Source organism: Excalfactoria chinensis, chromosome 2, assembly GCF_039878825.1.
Source record: "Excalfactoria chinensis isolate bCotChi1 chromosome 2, bCotChi1.hap2, whole genome shotgun sequence".
In the NCBI taxonomy this organism is placed as follows: Eukaryota; Metazoa; Chordata; class Aves; order Galliformes; family Phasianidae; genus Excalfactoria; species Excalfactoria chinensis.
This window is the reverse complement of record NC_092826.1, coordinates 49,941,363-49,961,510: the sequence shown is the minus strand read 5'-3', so window position 1 is coordinate 49,961,510 and position 20,148 is coordinate 49,941,363. Positions and strand designations below refer to the sequence as shown.

Genomic DNA, 20,148 nt, shown 5'->3' with positions numbered 1-20,148 from the left:
GAAAAAAGGGTCTATGAAAGGTCAAATTGTCTGCCTGAATTACTTGAAGTAAATTGTTTATGGAAATAACTTTTTTTCTTCTTATTATTTTCCCAGTGATGAAGGTGTTGCTATCACTGATGTCCTCCTTCATTGCAAGCCAGGTAACAAGGAACACAGGGCAGAGTCATTTAGGATTTTTTTAGTCATTAAGCAACTGTGGTGTGCTCCTATCCAATTCCACCCTGAATAAAACTAAACCTCAGTTCCTTTATTACTGGTGTTAAAAGATCAGAATGAATGATTTCTGCAACAGCAAACTTGGTTTTGTCTGCAACACGACTTGACCGATAAAGGCTAGATTTACAGAGCTTTCACTGATGTTTAGTCATCATCACAAGACTGCTGCTCCATTAGGAAAACAAGGGGGAGAACCTCAGTCCCCCATTAAAATGTGCAGCAGCTTCTATACAGTTTGCAACAAAAAGTTACACAGACATATCTGATTGTATCTACTTGCAGACTGCAAATCATCTGGTCTTATTTCCACGCGAAGCTGAGCTGCTGGCACAGAACAGGTGCAGATCTTGGGTTGGTTCCAGTCCTCTGTTTTCATCTCCCTGAGACTTTACTGAAGTTGTCTCAGAACAGGATCGTTGTGGTTTTGTCACGGAATGAGTTTGTTGCTCCCAGTGCATCCCGTGACAGTGCTCAGGGCAGCGCTTACAGCTCTGTGTAAGCTGAGCATCACGTCCTAACTGTTAGCACACTGAGCTCTGTCCTCGTGTTTGTAAAACTTCAATCAGGCAGACATGGCAAAGTAGCAACCAATTTATTTGCATCTGGCTTAGTGTTGTACTTTACACATAGCTGTACTTATTGCCTTTTGTTTATGTCCCTATTTCCCATCTAGTGGAACAAATCTTCCTGTTTCTCACTGGCAGTTTGTGCTGAGGACTAAATGTAGTTATGCTGTGGAGGTCTTAATTTCCTCACTCCTTATTTGAGTCTTCCCTCAAACAAGCAAATGAACAGACCAAAAAAGCCCCACAACCCATACCCATATACACAACAACATATCCTAAGTGAACTCTTCAGGGTGGTACCACCTGCCTGCAAAAGAAACATCTGAGTTTTCTCTTACTCCATTTGTTCTGTCTACACATCCAGAGCTTAAATTCCACTCACATTTAACTGCAGCACACAGTTCATAAGCCTGTGAGACTAAGTGAGATGGAGGCTCCCTTGCCTCTATTTCAGAGCATCAACTTACTTTGTGTAGTCTTACCTCAGTACGTTTCAGTATTTTGTGCCAAAAGTGGCAGAAATGGGCTGTGTTGGCATTTTGGATTCAAAGCAAAGTCATGAGAACCAAGTAAACCATCTACCTCACCTGCTCCTTTAAGGAGGGTGGTTAGCCTCCAAGCAAATTTGAAACTTCAAAGTCTACTCTGTGATGTGGCTGCCGGTAAGGTCAGATTATATTGGTATGCAAACGTTTAGCAGTGCTCCTTCAACTAGTAGAGGCTTGTGCAGCATGAAGGGAACCGCTGCCTTCCCTGTTTGTTTGTCCTACTGGGAGGAGGAGCAGGTCCAGCCCTCTTCCAGCCTTAACTGTTGACGGGAGGTGACTGCCTTTTCCTAAAGAGATGGAGAGAAATGATTTCAAACTAGTGAAACTGAGAGCCTAAGAAGGTCAAAGTAGCCCGTGCAGAGACAGTGTCAGAACCTGCCTGGATGCCTTGCTGGCTTTGACCAGAACATCTTTGCATAGGACCTGCTCCCTCCAGGTTAGATGCTTGTTTCTGGTTTGGAAACACACCTGCCCACTGTTTATAAGTAAGTGTTATTGATGGTGTAGGTTGTTATTTTTGTATATGCCTCCCCCTCCCCTTATTCAAATGCTGACAGAGGTATTTGTGTATGAGTGGTACTAGGAAACACACCCGGGTCTGGCTTGATCGAGCATCTGTGTATCTCTGTGTGACCAGATGCAGAGCAGTAAAAAGGAGAAAATGAAAGTAAACTAGCCACAGAAAGAAAAGGCAAGAGGAAAGAAGAGGAAAAGGATGCATTCCCGCTTCCCTGGCTCTTACTGCTCTCATGCAAGCTGATCCTCTGGTGATGAATGATGTTCTCACTGCAGGTTCCTGGGCTCGTTTGGCTGTTTGCTTTCTTCTAAAACCATCACATGGAAGATGTCTCCTATTGCTCTAATTGGGACGTGAAGTTTGTCCCGCCTCCACACCCAACAGTTGGAAGTGTGAAAGAGTGACTGAGTCAAAACAGAATCAGAGGACATTGTCAGCTGTGGATTCTATAGGTCTGTGTTCTGGATGAAAAGCGAAGAGGCTGGATCACCAAGAGAACGCTCAGTTATTTAAGATTCCTGGCATTTTATGTTGTATTTTAATTAATAATATCAGAATTTGTGGCTGGGAGCTACTCATTAGTTCTGTATTATGATGAAATGAAGTTCCAAAAGTTAAAAGATGGCTGCCCCTACTTCACCCAGCAGCTGCGCTAAGTGCTTTTTGCTTGTACTTGATTAAAAGCAAACTCCTTTCAGTTCCACATAGAAGAAAATTGAGCAGGCAGCTTCAGCCTGTGTGGTTTGCAGTTGCGATTGGAATACAACCTCATTCCCCAAAAACCAAACTAAGAAAACAATCTATGATATTTTTAGGAGCAATGGATCATTGGAAGTTATATCTGTGAAGTGTTTTTTTTCTAAGTATTGAGCAAAGTTGTTGCTTAGAAAGTGCTTCAGAAAGCGAGACGAAAAAGAGCAGAGTTCCTGAAACACAAAGTTTGGATTTCCAGAGGGTTTTTCTTCCTTTGTTTGCTTGTTTTGTTGCCTAGAAACTGGCCTAAATAAGACAGTCTATGTAGGCAGATTGTTCTTCAGTGGAAGCTCTCTCTAATGGAGAAGGGCTGTTTAATTGATATGGCCAGAAGTACAAAGTATGCACAAAGAGTGAACACCCAACAGCCATTTTGTCAAGGCAGCAAGTCAGTTGTGCAAGACAGAGTTCCAGATGTCATATGAGCAGATAGATAAATTAATGTTCATCTTTCATTTTGCCAGCTGTTTTGGTTACCATGGATAAATAGTTGTTCTTCACTTGAACCACAATCTGCACAGCGGTTCTAAAACATCCATAGCGCACAACTGGGGGCGCGAGATACATCAACATGTGGTCTCCTTTCCCACCATGCTGTGGAGAGCATGAATTTCAGGTATGTAGGCAAGGTGGAGTGGAGACAGGAACCAGAAACACTGTTACCTGGTGATGGGGACTGCAAGATGTTGTGCTTCCAGAGGGTCCTTAAAGAACGTACCACAAGTAGATTTCGTATATATAACCTGTCATTACTCAGCAACAAGTGGAAAAAGTCACATAGCATAAATTTAGCCCTTGGCCTGCAGCTCAGTGGATAAATACAGCATTGACTGCCCAGAACACTTTTGCTTGAGATGATATTAATCTTTTTTATTTTGTTTTCAGAGAATTTGAATCAAACGCCATCGTTAATAGTTACTGTACAGAACAGTTAAAAACTTTCTGTCCTTTTTATTCCCAATAAATTTTTGTTCCTGGCAGTTTGGTATTGTATACTCAGTACAGAATGAATACTTCAAACCCACAAGATTTTCTTACTCATAATTGGATGAAAATAGTGCAGTTCTATTTTGTAGATTTTCATGCCTCCATTACTTCTTTTCTTGCAAAACTTTATGGAAGACAAAGTTTGGAATAAAAGAAAGATCCCAAACTAGCAATTTCTGTGTTTAGACTCTTAAGCTAAAGTCTTACATGAACATCCCATGAATAGAAACAGCCTGATTTTCAGAAATGCCGAATGTCCTCAGTTCCCAGTGACCTCAATGGACTCTGAAGAACAGCTCTAATATGTGAGAGTCGTGCTCCCTAGTTTTTTCCCCCTCATTTTGAAGCCTAAATACAGATCTATAAGCCTAATTACTAGAAATCCACATGTGAGAATTTGGCCTGGAAAACAGGATACCTCATTTCTTTATTCATTGATCACTTCTTCCTCATCTTCAAACGCTTCTTCTCCATCATTTGCTGTAGCTTCCTGGTATTGCTGATACTCTGACACCAGATCATTCATGTTGCTTTCTGCTTCTGTAAATTCCATTTCATCCATTCCTTCTCCTGTGAACCAATGGAGGAAGGCCTTTCTCCTGAACATGGCTGAAAATTGCTCAGAGATCCTTTTGAAGAGCTCTTGAATGGCTGTACTGTTGCCAATGAACGTGGAAGCCATCTTGAGGCCACGAGGCGGTATGTCACACACTGCCACCTTCACATTGTTTGGGATCCACTCCACAAAGTAACTGCTGTTCTTGTTCTGGATGGCCAGCATCTGCTCGTCAACCTCCTTCATTGACATGGGACCACGGAAGACAGTAGCCACTGTCAGATATCTCCCATGCCTTGGGTCACAGGCTGCCATCATATTTTTGGCATCGAACATCTGCTGGGTGAGCTCTGGAACAGTGAGTGCTCGGTATTGCTGGCTGCCTCGGGCAGTCAAAGGAGCAAAGCCTGGCATGAAAAAGTGAAGGCGTGGGAATGGAACCATATTCACTGCCAGCTTCCGGAGATCAGCATTGAGTTGGCCAGGAAAACGCAGGGATGTAGTCACCCCACTCATAGTAGCAGAAACCAAGTGGTTTAAATCACCGTACGTTGGAGTGGTGAGCTTCAGGGTGCGGAAGCAAATGTCATACAAAGCTTCATTGTCAATGCAGTAGGTTTCATCTGTATTTTCAACCAGCTGGTGGACTGAGAGCGTGGCATTGTAAGGCTCCACCACTGTATCAGAAACCTTTGGAGAGGGCATGACACTAAAGGTATTCATTATCCTGTCAGGATATTCCTCTCGTATTTTGCTGATGAGCAGGGTTCCCATGCCAGACCCCGTCCCTCCTCCCAGGGAATGAGTGAGCTGAAATCCTTGCAAGCAGTCGCAGTGTTCGCACTCTTTTCTCACTACATCGAGTACAGAATCAACCAGCTCTGCCCCTTCTGTATAGTGTCCTTTGGCCCAGTTGTTTCCTGCACCGGTTTGTCCTAAAACAACATACAACAGGAAAAGAAAACATACAAAGTTATCGGTAGCATTTGGGTACCAAATGGAGTCACATCACACCCGTAAAAGTGAGCTGCTATAAAACTGTCAGGTGAGTAACAATGCCCTTTAGTTTTGCCCACAAATATCTCTGGTAATATCAATTTAAGGTTTTTTTAATACAGACTCCTTTTGCCTCAAAAATTCCCCGTAGTTTTCATTTATGTCTTTGGGTGGCATTTTCTTTCTTGGAATTTAACTTTCCATAAATGCAAAGATGGCAGTGACTCCCTGTTTTGAAAGCTCTTACACTCCCAGCCCTGCTTATTCCATAAACATACAGAGAGCGTTTATATTTAAGTACTTTCTGTTTATAGGGATCATGGTGAATAAAAAGCTAAATCACAGATGCACATTTCTAAATGAAAGGTTCTTGGACTGTTCTTGTGTTTCTACTTTCGGATAGGAGGCACTGTTGTCATTCAAGGATGAGGCTAAGCTTCCGAAAGCTTTTTAACTACTATATCAAAGAACTATAACAACTTTTTCAATCAATGGTTATCTAGCCTGAATGAAAATACTGATCAACAAAAGCTTCATGAAAGATATCCCAAAAATTCAGGGGTAACTGAGTGCCATTCAACTGGTTTCCCCAGAAACCTCTTTGGGATCTGCAAAACAACTTGCCAAATTGGAAAACTTACATTTCACAAGCCCTTCATTTTCTCCCCCTGGCTTCCATTTGCCTTTTATGGGCCACTCAGGATGGATAATCTGGATTCTCTGCTACATCGCTATTTTATTATTAGATAACAAAGATTAAATAGGGGACCAGCCTTTAAAACTCATGTTCCTCACACAGAATCACAGAATTGTAGGGGTTGGAAGGGACCTCTAGAGATCATCGAGTCCAACCCCCCTGCCAAAGCAGGCTCCCTACACCACGTCGCACAGGTAGGCGTCCAGGCGGGTCTTGAATATCTCCAGAGAAGGAGACTCCACCACCTCCCTGGGCAGCCTGTTCCAGTGGCTCACTGTGGTTACTACATGTGTACACTCTGCTACCAAATTCAGTCAGTAGTACTCTTGTAATTAGCCATCAGAAGGAGCAAAAATTCCACAATCACATCTATCCATTCTGCACGGTTCTCCAAGTCCTCCCTTCCTTCCTACTACTATGCCCCAATTCAATTCCCAGCGTGCTGTGCTGGTGCCAAACATACAGTTCTGGGAAAACCGCTTGCTGGGGTATTGTTCAAATATGACACACTTTATTTTCACTGCAAAAAAAATGCTCAATTTCCTCACGATTTATCTGCTTAGTTGATGCATTGTTCTATACACTGCCATGTTTTTCTCTCTTTGAATTTAGGAAAGTCAGCACTTCCTGTCCAGCTGGACAAAGCACGAAGTAATATCCTTTCAGAATGAAATATGCTTGCAACCACCTGCAGTGTGCTTGAGTGGGTCCCCTACTAGAGACAGAGATCTGCACAGCACACAACAATGCTATTTCAGATGCAGAAGGATCTCAAAACCAAACTCTGAGTCTTAAGAATATATTTTGCAGAATTCCCCCCATATGTTGTATCGCTCTTCTCTGTCAGGCAGTGAGAGAATCGGAGAGAATGGGGAACAGGAGCAAAGAATGAGGAAAGAAAAAAAAAAGTGGCAATTTTCTCAAAAATGTGGAAATTTTGTGTTTGTGGGAAAAACAATCATCTGACTTGATCTGCATTGGCTTAGTCTGCAAAATAAATTAGGAAGTAAAACATGTAACACAGAAGTGGACCGGTCCTCCCTCAGGCTTAATCCTCATTCATTAATCATAATTCTATGATTCTCATCACAGGATTTCCCAGAAGCCCATACAATAACTGCCATCTCTTTATTGCATTAACACAGCCTTTGTATTTATACTGCAGTTTAACCATAGCAGTGGCTGCCTACACCACCACTATCTGTTTCCCTCCAGCCCAGGACTATCAGTTGCTCCTGTATTAACACTGCACTCATCTACTAAGCAGCCACCTGCTTCGAGTCTCCTATGTTTTCTGTGAAACCCCAGTGGTTGTCCCCCACTTACCAGGCACCTACCAAGACTCTGAAAATCACATACTATACTGAAAATTGTAGGCTTGGCAGATCTTTGCCTCTAGCTTCTGCCTCTACTCACTGTTCACTTACTGAAATCTAATGGAAGCCTACAAGAAGTAACCCCAGAACTGATGCTGGTACCACCAGATCTTCCTACCACTGTTTGTTTCTCCAGTGCTCATGTGTAAGGTTGAGCTGCACATGCATGGAAGCCATTTGACAAACAACAGACAAAAAATAGCAACTATTTTCTGAAAACTTATTTCTTTCCTTTCCTCTCTCTACTGCTCGAAATAAAACACAAACCTAGGAAGAGAGACTGGTAGCTTGCATGCTAATGCTTAGAAGACCATTGTGAATAGTCTTGGTGCAGAGCATTTGATTTAGAGAGGGAAGGATAGCTCCTTTGACTGGCTAACAGCCATTTGTGTTTATCGCCATCAGTTCAGGCAACCTAAACTGGAGAGACACCTATGCAGGAAGAGCCACCAAGGATGTAGGCAAAAAAAGGAGGAGAAATGCAAAAGTGTATCAATAAAAAATGGTCAACAAAAATAGTTACATCAGACTGTTCATAACAGATACTTTTGGGCAACTCTATGCCATTAGGGAGCCAAAATACCTGCTGCTCTCCTACAGTTAAGTTCATTCCACCTGTGCTTCTTCACCTTTTACATCAGTATCCTGCAGCATTAAAGTACAAGGAGTATGTCTTCATCCGCCTCAGTCTCCCACTGGCCTGAGCTAAAATCCCTGTACCTGGTGTGTGTGATCAGCTACTTTATATGGCTGAATGAAATTCTGATTGATGGTCCACAGCTATCATTACAGGTATGCACACATACATGTATATGCATGCAGAGGCTGCAAACCTCTCCATTGGAATGAGCCCCAACAGCCTGGCATACAGCAACTATGAAACTGCCAGCCTCTGCCACAATGTCCTTTGTGGGTCCAGGCTGGATTTTTAGAAGAGAAAACAAAGTGCTTTGTTGGCTTCTAATACAGAAGATCATTACTTCAGCACTCAGGCAGCCATTCTGCACTATTCAGCAGGTTGGGAGGACGGTGCCTGATGCTGGCAGGGCCCTCCGTCAGATACGAGTTCATCACATGCTGCTGGTTCATTGTTAGCTTGTCAGGAAGGGAGTGCAGTGAACTGAACTATTGTTAAAGATACTAAATTGATTTTGCTCTGGTTTTACTGGTGATACGCCAAACTGCAAAGTTCCAACAAAGGTATTTCCAAATGTTGTGTGAATTCACTCTTAAGGGGCTGCTGTGATACACACAGGAGAAAGGGAATAAAAGCAAAAACCTGAATATAGAAACTTGCCTCATAAAGCTGCCGATGACTTTTTATACCAACCTAACTTGCACATGTTGTAACTTGAACTTCTTTTGAAAGGGACCCTTAACATCATTGCCATGGATCATATGGGAGAAAATTAGCAATAAAACTTCAGCTGAACTCAGCTAAAGAAGTCAGTTAACGGCTCAATATGATTCTATGGCTTCTTATTCCCTACTTCAGCAGAGGGAGGTTGAGCTACAGTTTATTCCATACCACCCAAACAATGTTTATCTTTTGTCTGTCTGTCCCTGGCACTGTTTCTTCTTTATGTTAACACAATATACCAAACTAGGCTGAAAGCGAAGCTTGCTTTGGCAGGAGGAAGTATGGCTAATGCAGACATGAAAACCAGAAGGCCACTAACGCCCTCGTGGTAGCTCTCATTCAGACTTCCTGTTGGAGTGGTTATTCTCTTGCCTTTTACACACTGCCTCTCCTTTAGTGCGAAGGGACCAATTGCACTCCTGTACTTTGTAAGGATGCTATGAAATTAAATCGTGGTAATATTCACTTTTAAGCTTACATGGGAAGCACTACAGAAGCGCAAAGTAAAACAGTAAAAGCCAGAACAACCTTCTCCAAGAACACTGCAAAACCTGAAGTTCCTCACATGCTGTCAGGTTTTCCCTCATCATGTTGGAAAATTCTCCACTAACTGCTCTAAGAGTGGTTTCCATTGTGTCACTGGCCTTCCTCTAGTGCTAACTATGCTATCCTGTAAGGCTCCATTGAAAGAGTTAAATTACACAGCCTTTAAACAACCTCATGCTCATGCATTTAACGTGATTTCAAGTCAATAATAGTTTGGTTGGTTTGTGGTTGAGTTTTTTTTCCTCCCTCTGCTTTCCATTTCCTGCAGAATTTCCATGCGTTTTGTTGTAAATAATTGGTCTCAGGGTTTCATTAGCGTTCAAATATATTGAAAGTAAATGTACATCATCTGGTGATTATCACAGGAAACTTTCAGTAGTTTGCTAATTGAAAAAACAATTAACAGCAGAATGACTTCTTCAGTTAATGACATCTTTTGGCTGATCTACAGATAACTGGAAATGGATTGTTAAGCTAATCAAGCTTTTCAGTACTAATAATACTTTGGAACACGGAGGAGGCAATATAGTTTATATGCTGTTTTAACTTTGTTTTCCTCTTTTTTAAGTGACATCCACATACCAAAGATGAAATTATCAGGCCGGAAGAGCTGACCAAAAGGACCAGATCGCACGCTATCCATGGTGCCCGGCTCCAAGTCCACCAAGACTGCTCTTGGCACGAATTTCTGGGCTACAATGAAAAACAGGCATGTCCTTAATGTTCTGGAAAATACTGAAACAGTTACAGTGTTTAACATACATTACTTATTATTAGTCTAATACAGATTGTACATAGATAAATGTTTCCTATAGAGGAAGTCATAGTGGAAGATGAATCCAAGCATGATAGGCACAAAACAATTCTCATTGAACAACAGACTTGATATCAGATGTCATTGGAATATTACATTCCGTAAGCATTTTGAGGACTAGATATAAAGAAGGGAAGACTGAATAGAAAAAAGAAATAGTTTAATAATAAAGTAAATAGTCTGTTCTGTGTATAATGGAATGAATGGAGGGTTTACATCCAAATCATAGAATATCCCAAGTTGCATGGGACCTGTAAGGATCATGGGTCCAACTCCCAGCTCCACAAGGGATGCCCCAAAAACTTCAGACCATAACAATGCTGAAACACATAACAACTTTTCATGCTCAAATGACTTGCTATCAATGAAAGATGGTGCAGGTGGCAAACAACAGATTAAGGACCGCTCAAAGAAACTGAGGTAAATAATACCATAGAATCTTAGAATCACCAAGGTTAGAAACAACTGCTAGGATCATCCAGTCCAACCATCCACCTATCACCAATACTTCCCACTACACCATGTCCCTCAACACAACATCTAAACGTTTCTTGAACACAGATATGTTAAGATAAGCTAGATGGAAGACAAAACCCTCAAAGTTATTCTCAACGAGCAAAGGACTCACCGTCCCCATCTTACACAGCAATACCTTCCAACACCAGTCTGACTCAAGGGACTTTGGTGCCTTTAGTTCCTTATTAATGAATCACCGTTACCTATGGCCCAACTCTTTCAACTCAAAAAACAGTGTGTACCGTATCTGTGATACGGGCTGGCAAAACCAACAGTTCAACGTGAGGCAATGGATAACAAACAGCTGATGCATTAATCACGCCTTGCAAGAGCGATTAACAAACTTGCACGCAGGCTGTGCCTATCGGGACACTCCCTTCTCTCCGCCTAGGGATGGGGACGCCAGCTGATGCTGGGAGGAGGGCGGCCAGAAGTGCTTCCAGCTTACAGAACCGTTCTCTCCCAGATTCCCTTCTCACGGAGCCCGTCACCCGGCACCCCTCCCCGCCGCACACTTACAAGATGATTCATTATAGTAGACATTGATCCTTTCCAGCTGCAGCGCTGAGTCACCGACATAGCCTCCGGCTGGGTCAATGCCATGCTCATCACTTATCACTTCCCAAAACTAGGGCAGGGAAAGAAAAAGAGAGAGAGCACAAGAGGGCTGGAAACTCCCCCGCCGAGATCCGTGGTCCTGCCCAGCGCCCCAACGGCCACGCAGCGCGGCCCGGCCCGGGGCAGCTGCCGGATTCCAGGCGCGCCCGGCCCCTCCCTGCGGCGCTGCCCGACAGCGCCCGGGGCGGCACAGTTGCGAGGGGCTTCTCCACCACCCGCCACCCCGTGCCCGCTGCTCAGCCCCGGCCCGGCCGCTTTGCGAATAGCTCTGAGAAATCCCGTCGCTTTCAGCCTTCCCCGACGCCTTTTACCGACAGCTGCTGAACTTCCCTGCCGGCCTGAAACGCACCCGGAAAGGCGGGAGGGCTCCCCTCAGCTCACCTTGGTCCCGATCTGGTTGCCGCACTGGCCCGCCTGGATGTGCACGATCTCCCTCATGGCGCTGTCCCGTCCCGCCCGCTGTCCCGCCGCGCAACCCGGCTCTGCGCCGCGCGGGCGGCGCTTTATGGGCTCTGAAGCGCCGCACCCCCCCCGTCTCCCCTCCCGCTTTCTCCGCCGCCCGCGCCAATGGCCGCCCCCTCCCGGGACCGCCCCGCTCGGCCCTCTGGTGATGGAGGCGCGTACCGTTACCTCAGGGGAGCGCGGGCGGGTGGTGGGGCGCTTCTCTCGGGTGAACCGAGCGGCAGCCCCTTTGTGGGAGCCGGAGTTGGGTTGTGTGTCCTCACCCTGCAAGCTTCGTTCTCACCGCATGGAGTCAAAGAGCTACTTGAGTTGGAAGGGAGCCTTGAGTTTCACCTGGTCCATCTGCCCTGCAATGAACAGGGACACCTACAGCTGTCGCTCTGAGCCCTGTCCAGCCTAACTAACTCTGGATCTGCTGCCCCTGAGGTGGTTCTGATCCATGCTTTGCTTCTACAGCGCCTTTGATGAAAGCAGGCATGGCATCTTTGCCCATCGTGTAACTGCTGCTCTTTCTGTACACAGACGGCAGTCAGTCTTCTGATGTTCTTCAGTCACTTCAGCCTGCTGTCCCACCTCAGGAGGCGGCAGCCTTCACTGCAGTGGGGGCATGCCAATGTGTGGGCCCTCTCACCATGGTGTAAATGGGCATCTTTGCTCCTCTGTTCTCTAAGGTGGGTTTGTTAGCAAGCTGCTCCTGAAATCTCACTGTGAAGACAAGGAATCATTAGGGACTGACAGTCCAGAAAGCTTGTGTTGCCATACTACATACCATGCCTATGTGTAGTTTGAATAGCTTGATATAGCTTCTAATGAAAAGAGAGACTTTCAGTCCCCTCCACACAGCAAACAAGTTCCCAGAGCTGTAGTATCTCCTTTAACAGCCTCTTAGTATCTGCTTCATAGTTTCCTAGATAGAGAAAATCTATCCAGCTTTACTGCCTGCTTCAAAGCCACTGTGACTCCTCAGTGCAGTTCAGCTCCCTGCATAGTCCTGGTAGAAGACATTCATCTGTCTGAGCACATCTTTACGGCATGAACGCACCCCTTCTGTTGCGTAAGACTAGCACTGAGGCCAGAGCTGCAGAACCTCACTGTCCAGGTGAGTTTCTTAGGTTAAAGAAAGATGTGAGATAAAAGGTAGCCTGCCTGGAACTTGCGTGCTCTTTCCAGTCTGAACAAAGTTAAGATAAACCCCACAAATCGATATGTGACTCCCCAAATTGCCCAAAATCTGTACCAAAGCTCGGAGGTCTCTTTTTCCCTACCTGCTCTTACATTGCTGTGACATGGCTGATAGCTAGATCACGCACTCTGGGAACCAACCTTATCTTTTTGTAACTTTTTTTCAGCAGCTTTTTGCTAATGACCTCTGAGCAGGCCCCGCACACCATACTTTCTGCCATCAGTGAAGCAAATGGAGGATCAATGCGTTTGCCTTGCAAGTAGTCAGCACAACAGGACTGGATATTATGTGCCTTTTTCTCTGCAGAAGGACTCAAATGAATGTCCTTCTGTCTGTGATCTGCATTTTTGGAAGACATCCATGAGCAAGTCATTTACTCAGCAGGCTGACTATTGGGGTCATCTTGGGCTTTGCGTGAGTCTATGTGTCCTTGAATGTATCTTGGAGGCCTGTTTTTCCACACTCTTAGCAGATGCTGTCACACACAGCTGTGTAGTTCATACTTGCCATCAGAGCACTGTGCTTTGTTTGGATCATTTCTTCTGGGATGCCATTAAAAAAAAAAGCCAGTTACCCTGGCTTGATGCTTACTAATGAACGCTGACATACAGATTCATACCCGCGTACGCTTTGGTCTCTCTGGTCTCTGGCAGTAAGACTCACAGTTCAGTGAGCCTCTCCCACTGTCTGATGATGAAGAATTCACACAATCCACGGGCAGATCCCTTTCTGAGAGGTGCTGGGGCAGAGGCTCCTGTTCCTTGGGTATGTTATTGGGGTTCCCCCACTTCCCATTGTTGCTCTGTGCTTCTCACTGTTCAGAGAGACAAGTCTTCAATCACGTAACCCAATAGCAGCCTTTAAAATCAAATGATATTTTTTAGAATTAAAAATAGTAGGCAGAAAATAAACATATGTAGACCGGTAGAGGGGTATAAGAAGAAATGAGAATACTGTCATAGAGCCTTTAGTCCACATCCCTCCTGAAAAGCTGTATGTACCAGCCAGTGCCTTTTTCTCTGCTGTCTGAGAGCAGCAGTTGGTCAAATATTGTTCAGAGGCCGAAACTTCAGCCACTTTCCCACACATACAAAGCAATCAACTGAAATAGGTGCCAGCCTGCAGAACTGTCTGTGTGATGAAGTTGAGCAACAGTTTACCCAAAGAATTTGCATCTCACTTTTACGCATTTTAAAGCTATTTAAATAGACAGCCAGACCTGAATCAACCTGCAGCTTCTCTGTGTTTTCTTGCTAGTAATCTGAGAAGCAACACCCATTTGTTGGTCATTGAATGCAAATGTGCCTTTGAATCCTTTTCATCCAGGCTTGTGTTTGCTTAGTAGTTCAGCTGACTTAGAAGCTGGATTTGCCATTGTAACCAGCACCTACAAAAGCCTACACATTCTCTGTAAGTCTTCATTGTCCTATTGCACCTCCATAGGTACTTAGGTGTTTCAAAATCATACTATGAACTTAGCTGCCATACTTATGGATGTACTTTAAAATCCCTTTAAATGCTTCTCAGAAGTGTAAGGCACCTAAACATCTTTAAAGATGCCTTTCTGTGTGCTCCATCTGATTGAGTCAATGAGATTCATCCTATAAACAGAGGAACATAGAACACTCTGTAATAGCGATGGAGACCTGCAAGACAATTAATGTAGATATGACACTTCAGGACATGGTTTGATGGTGGACTTAGCAGTGTTAGCTTTGTGGCTGGACGTGATGCTCTTAAGGGTCGTTTCCAACCTAACAGAGTCAGTAAATTATACGATCCCTATTTCACAAGGTAGGATAAAATGTGTAAATCACCTGTGTAATAGAGAAGAAGGATTTTCCGGCAAGAGCAGACCAGGCAATAGTCATCTCCTATAAGGTCACATGGAAATGCACTTTGATGTCTTGGAAAAACAAAATAACAAAAACAAACAAGCAAAAAAAACCCAGCGAAGTTCTTCTGTATTTAGCTGCTCATATGATACGATTGTCAGGCTGCTTCCTGCTTTTCAGGAAATATGTTCATGTTTGTATGAAGGTTGTTGCTAGGGTTAATTTTATTTACTGGAGTAGTTTTGAGAAGCTAGAGTAAAATTCATGTTGTAGCAGAACAGTTAACTTGTTAATTACTGTTTCCTTTTTCAGAATGATTATGTGCTGTATTTTGGTATGTAAGGATATCAACAAGGATTATGAAGCATTATAAAACTTGTTAGCACTTATAGTAATGACCAAAGCAATAAAGAAAACACACAGAGCAGATCCATTCTGACAGCTTTTGGTAGGCTGGTAAATGCTACTTACCCCATGGCCTCCTAGACCAGGAAAGTCCCAGGGTGACTGTAGTTCCTCTTCAGTTTTCATGTAAGTTAAAAATAAATATGTATCTTACAATAGTTTGGCTCCTTTGTTTTGTTTTATTTTACTTCCCCCCCCCCGCTCCCCCCCCAGCTTCCCGAGGAAACAGCAAAATGGGAAGTCATGCTCTGTTGCGAGTGTGTGTCCATATATCTCCATGACCACCTTCTCAATCTGCCAACAGATTGTGACAAAGTCTGACAGAGGCACATGAGTTCCAGAGACAGTGCAGCTGCAGAAGAATGCAGAAACAGCCCTGGAATTAGACAGGGTGGTCTTTCAAAATGGGAAGGGAAACAACAATACACACGAAAGCAGGCAGTCAAATAAGACTAAAGTCAGCACGCACACTTATAATAGGTATTTTGGAGCTTTTATTATTTCTGTTTTGCCTGGAGAAGCCACTGTATTTCATACAGCACTCAGTTTCCTGTTTTGTTCCTAGATTAGGCTTATTGCTGTGCAAGCTGTACCGTCACTGATTGCCACCAATGCTCAAACACAGCACTTTGGGGTTTGTTGTAATGCTGCTCACCAGTGTGCTTAACAACTACAGTTGCCAGTGGAGGCACCACTCTTTTTGTGCCCTCAACATGTGGTCTGAACCTAGTGATGTTAAAGCAAATGTTGCTACACCAGGACAAGGTTGAATATGTTTATGGAAGAAATGTCTCTAAGTGCTCAAAGCAGCACCAGAGGAATTCCACCATCTGACGGAGAAGTGTTTCTAGCTCCATTTTCACACGCTTTTCTCAGTTTGACAAGTTGAATGAAAAAAAACCTGAAAGTCCAGCCATGAATATTAACATGGCTGAGTTCAGTCACCCTTGCATTTTCCTGCACTGGGAGCCTTATTGTCTTTTCATCTGTAACACATTTTTTGTCCTTTGTAAATGAGTATTTTCTTTCAGCCTTTTGTTTCTGCCTGCGCGTAGCCTCAATGCTAACAGTAACTCACCCATGACTTTTCTCAGGGTCAGTTGTAGTGATTTTTATGCAACAGCTGTAGCAGCTGTGGAAGAAAGAGGCATGTACCTGCCTGTTATGTCAGGCTGGATGTGTGTTTGGTGTGGCTGTGTTTTTAACTTCCACTGTTAATTGGTCTCTTAGCTACATAAACAAATAGATCCAGAGAATAGGCTGCACTATGTGTTCAACAAGTCACTAAAACATCTAGATTAATGCTTTCCTACAACTAGAGCCAAAAGAGAACAGCAATAAAAAATCGAGTCAAAAATGTTTCTACATTCAACCCCATACATCAGAGATCTTGGGGAAGAACGGAGGTTTTGTTTGAAGAACAGAATGAAGACAAATTTTTGCTGCAGTGCATATTCTCTGTTATTTGTTAGTGCGTGTACAGCTGTAAGAGGATGATGAAGCTGTGATGTTGTAGATTTGCCTTTGGAGTTCAGTCATTATGCTAAAGATTATCATGTGTAAAAGCATGTTCTCTATCTGCTATCTCTATGGCAGCTTCTGTGAAATGAGGAGTGACAGAATTCCACCCATGGCCTTGCATTTGTGCAGCGCTGTTTGATGCTTTCTGCACTGGTCTTCCTAACAAATCACTACAATTCTGTTTGTCTTCTTCAGTGCTGCTGATCTGTGAGCTGATTTTTTTCATCAAACTGCCCACAGTTCCCCCCAGATGTATTTTGAGACTCACACAGTGTGGATTTACCCTGTGTTACACAGTTATGGGTTATAGATTTCAACAGGATTTGTTTCATTCTAATCAGTATTACGAAATAATTCTGAAATTCATTCTGACAGAATGCAGTTTTGACTTCCCCAAAGATATTCATGCAGTTAAAAAACTTCATCGGTTCATTATATTTTGAAGTTCAGCATTAGCATTATACATTATGCCTTTAGCATTCTGCCAGCCAGATCCAAGCACAATCAATGCATCTGTCATAGGATTTTCTCTTCTTTATCACTAAAGCAGAAGAGCACTCGCATGGGATCATATCCCACCCTGCCAGCCTCCTTAAGACACCTGAGTAAAACACCTTGCAGCACTTGGCAGCTGAGATGTGTATTGCAGTGTGTGTGGGGGAAGGGTAGGTGTAGGTTCTGTCACACAGAATAACTTCTCATGGTTTTATCCTCTGAGAAAATAATAATAATAATAATAATAATAGACCACTAAGAACAGGGGTTGGAGTCCTGCCTTGACTGCCAGTTATTTAGGACCTGCTAAGTATTTGAGATGAAATGGATAGCTTTTCAAGTAAAAGTGATTCATCTCAGTGTGAGAAACGCTTATAACAATAATTTTGCAGCTAAAATCGATTATAAATAGCTACAGCCAGGTCCTGGGTTTCACAGGTCAGTCACAGTTTTCTTTCTTGCCTTTTTCCTTGGCTGTGAGTGGCTCCTGGCTGCCACCCTTCACTCGCTATCATTGATCCTATTCATCTGCCACACATGTCCAAACCAAACCAGCATACCACTTCTGGACTGCTTGACAAATGATTCTCTCGGATTACACATGCAAGGAGAAGATCACCATTCCTCCCAGTTCCATCAGCTGGTAACAAAGAGCATGGCAGAAGTACAGCTTGACAATGCCTGGCTTATTTTTAACAAGACAATCTGTAACACTCAAGGGCAGATGGGTACTGCCACTGGAGGAATGCGGTCTGATACCGACAGCACAGCGGCAGCTGAAGAGTCTCCTCCCGAGCAGAATACTCTGAGGTCAGGAACTAGAAGGGAAAGACAACATTTACTCACAGAGAAAGGATAGCTTTTCTTTTAGAAAATCATTCTGCAGCAGTGAGACCGAGAGTGCATGCCTCAGACTGAAACCTAACAGCAGCATTACCAGAATCATGATTTAAAAGCTCGTGCATGTTAAGAATGTAAGAGGTCAGTTTGGCTCATGGCCAGGGCTCAACCCACTGCCCACCCACGATGAATAATCCATTTCATGGTCTGTTTGTTGAACAGCATATCAGAATACAGGAGGATATGGGAGTACAGTATATGTTGGCTGCACAATACAAGGCCATTGCTTTGCTGGAAGGGTATAGACACATGGCTGTTGCCTGTGCCCATAAAATTTGCACAGAGATTCATCTCTATGACATTAAATGACTTCGTGGTGGCACCACATCTCCATACTGAATAGGAACGTTATATTTCAGTGTAACCCATCGGATCCGCCAGGAATAGAGAACAGCTCTGACTAGTCAAAAACTTTTTATTTCAGGACAGCAGCTTGATTACTGTGGAAGAGACAGAAATTGCTACACAAACAAGGAGGCTGACCATTTCTGCTTACAGGCCTAATGTGATCTACAGATAGAGTGCAACGGATACATTTACATTTGCTTAAAAACAAGTATGTCATTCTCCTCCCTTTTTCCTCAGTTGCTGAGTACTTCTTGGAATGTGGTATAAGGGAATCTAGAAAAGGTGATGGAAGGCCAGAAGAAGAATAGCATTAACAGAGCAGCAGAACAGATTGCATGTGTTAAAAGGAGAAAGGCACAGAGAAATAGCAAAAAGTACTGAGTGCTTGAAACTGGTCATGTCTAGATAACGGCATCAGGCATATAGGAAGATTTTGGGGAAGGAAAAGTAGAGCAGTTTGAAAAGTGCTGGGAGCTTCCAGGTGAAAAGCAGAGGTTCTCTATCAGAATTTGGAATTTTCTGGAGAAAAGAATAAAGGAGACATCATGGAAACAGAAGTGACTTTTATCCACTAGGCTGCTACTGCCTTTAGTCACTGCTGATGCGGCTAGAGACAAAAACTGCTTTGTTTTCACTGATCACAACTCTTGTGAAAACTAAACATGGTACCATGTGAGTGGCAGATAAGCAAAGGAGGTATTGAGAGAGCTGTTTACTGAATTCTGAGGTCACACAGGTGAAACTCTATCAGAGAATATACGATTTTATCTAAAGGAAATTCAGCTTTAATGTGGTTCGCATACTGTGCTTATCATGGCAAGTAAAACAGATTGATTATCCTATCCAAAGATGAAACGGTTTTCTCTATAGGGAAATCGGAATAGCTAGCTATTTGCAGCAGCTATTTGGTAATTTCTGATTTCAGGCAACACGGGCTTATCATTAAATAATCAGTAGTAATCAACAATCAATCTTTGAAAATGCAGTTGTTCTGGAATATACTGACTTTTATTGGGAAAGCAGGTTCCCACAGGCAGTCAAGTGCAGATTGGAATAATATCCTACAACTGCCCCAAGAAGCTTTTCCAGGCAGACTCCTTATGTTGGCAAGAAGGTCTGAAAGCTGCAACTTATGCAGAACATGAGTTAAGGGCATTCGGTACAGGAATCATTAAAACAATGCTGTCTGCATTTCATATCTTCAGGTGAAAAACAGAGAGCACTTTTGCAGATCTCAGTTTGTCTAGTTCAATAACAAATCAATAGTCCTTCTCATAGTTAAATAAAATCACTTTCTTTCCTATTTTTTCCTGACTTTTAAGAAGTGGAAAGAACATTAGAAAGCATTATTTCATAAAGTAGAGCAGCAGACCAGTCAAGAACCTATGCAAGGGGAGATGCTTTGTAATTAGAAATGTTTTAAACATGAAATTACTATAGATTTCACAGTCTAATTACAAAATGTGTCAGAAATAATTATACCTAAATGGACTTTAAAGCACTTTTCAGAGGCCTGAGGTTTCTCTGTTTCTATAATAGACTGACTATGCATGCTATTAAGCTAATGCTTTCTTAAATATAGTTGTTGTCTAAGGAGCTAGGCCTTTTGTTTTGTTGGTTGTTGTTTTTCTTCAGACACACAACAGACTCACGACCAACCTGTAGTTCTGGCAGCAATTCTACTACCTTAAAAAAGAGGCATACCTAATCATATCGTAATGTACAACGACTAATTATATAACAGACTTTTTAGAGAACTGATGGTCAATCAACTTCTTACATTGGAAGGGCATGGAATGCATTACCCCGATCCCATAGTTGATGTATCAATACATACTATTTTTCTAGTATTCATTATGTTTTATAAAATAACAGTATTGTTTCAGTGTTCTCTTTAAAATGGTAATTAATGCTTATCAAATCTATTCCT

The 20,148-nt window shown here is 43.0% G+C and overlaps 1 protein-coding gene across 1 annotated transcript; it reads right to left on the bottom strand.

The window, feature by feature from the left end:
* Positions 1-794: 794 nt before the first annotated feature.
* TUBB6 (tubulin beta 6 class V) lies at positions 795-11,602 on the bottom strand. The gene is made up of 4 exons (XM_072327547.1): positions 11,451-11,602; positions 10,971-11,079; positions 9,704-9,814; positions 795-5,081 (listed from the first exon to the last, which is right to left on the bottom strand). Exons 1-4 carry the CDS (start codon positions 11,505-11,507, stop codon positions 4,018-4,020), a joined length of 1,341 nt encoding a protein of 446 aa, XP_072183648.1. The 5' UTR covers positions 11,508-11,602; the 3' UTR covers positions 795-4,017.
* Between the last annotated feature and the right edge of the window lie 8,546 nt (positions 11,603-20,148).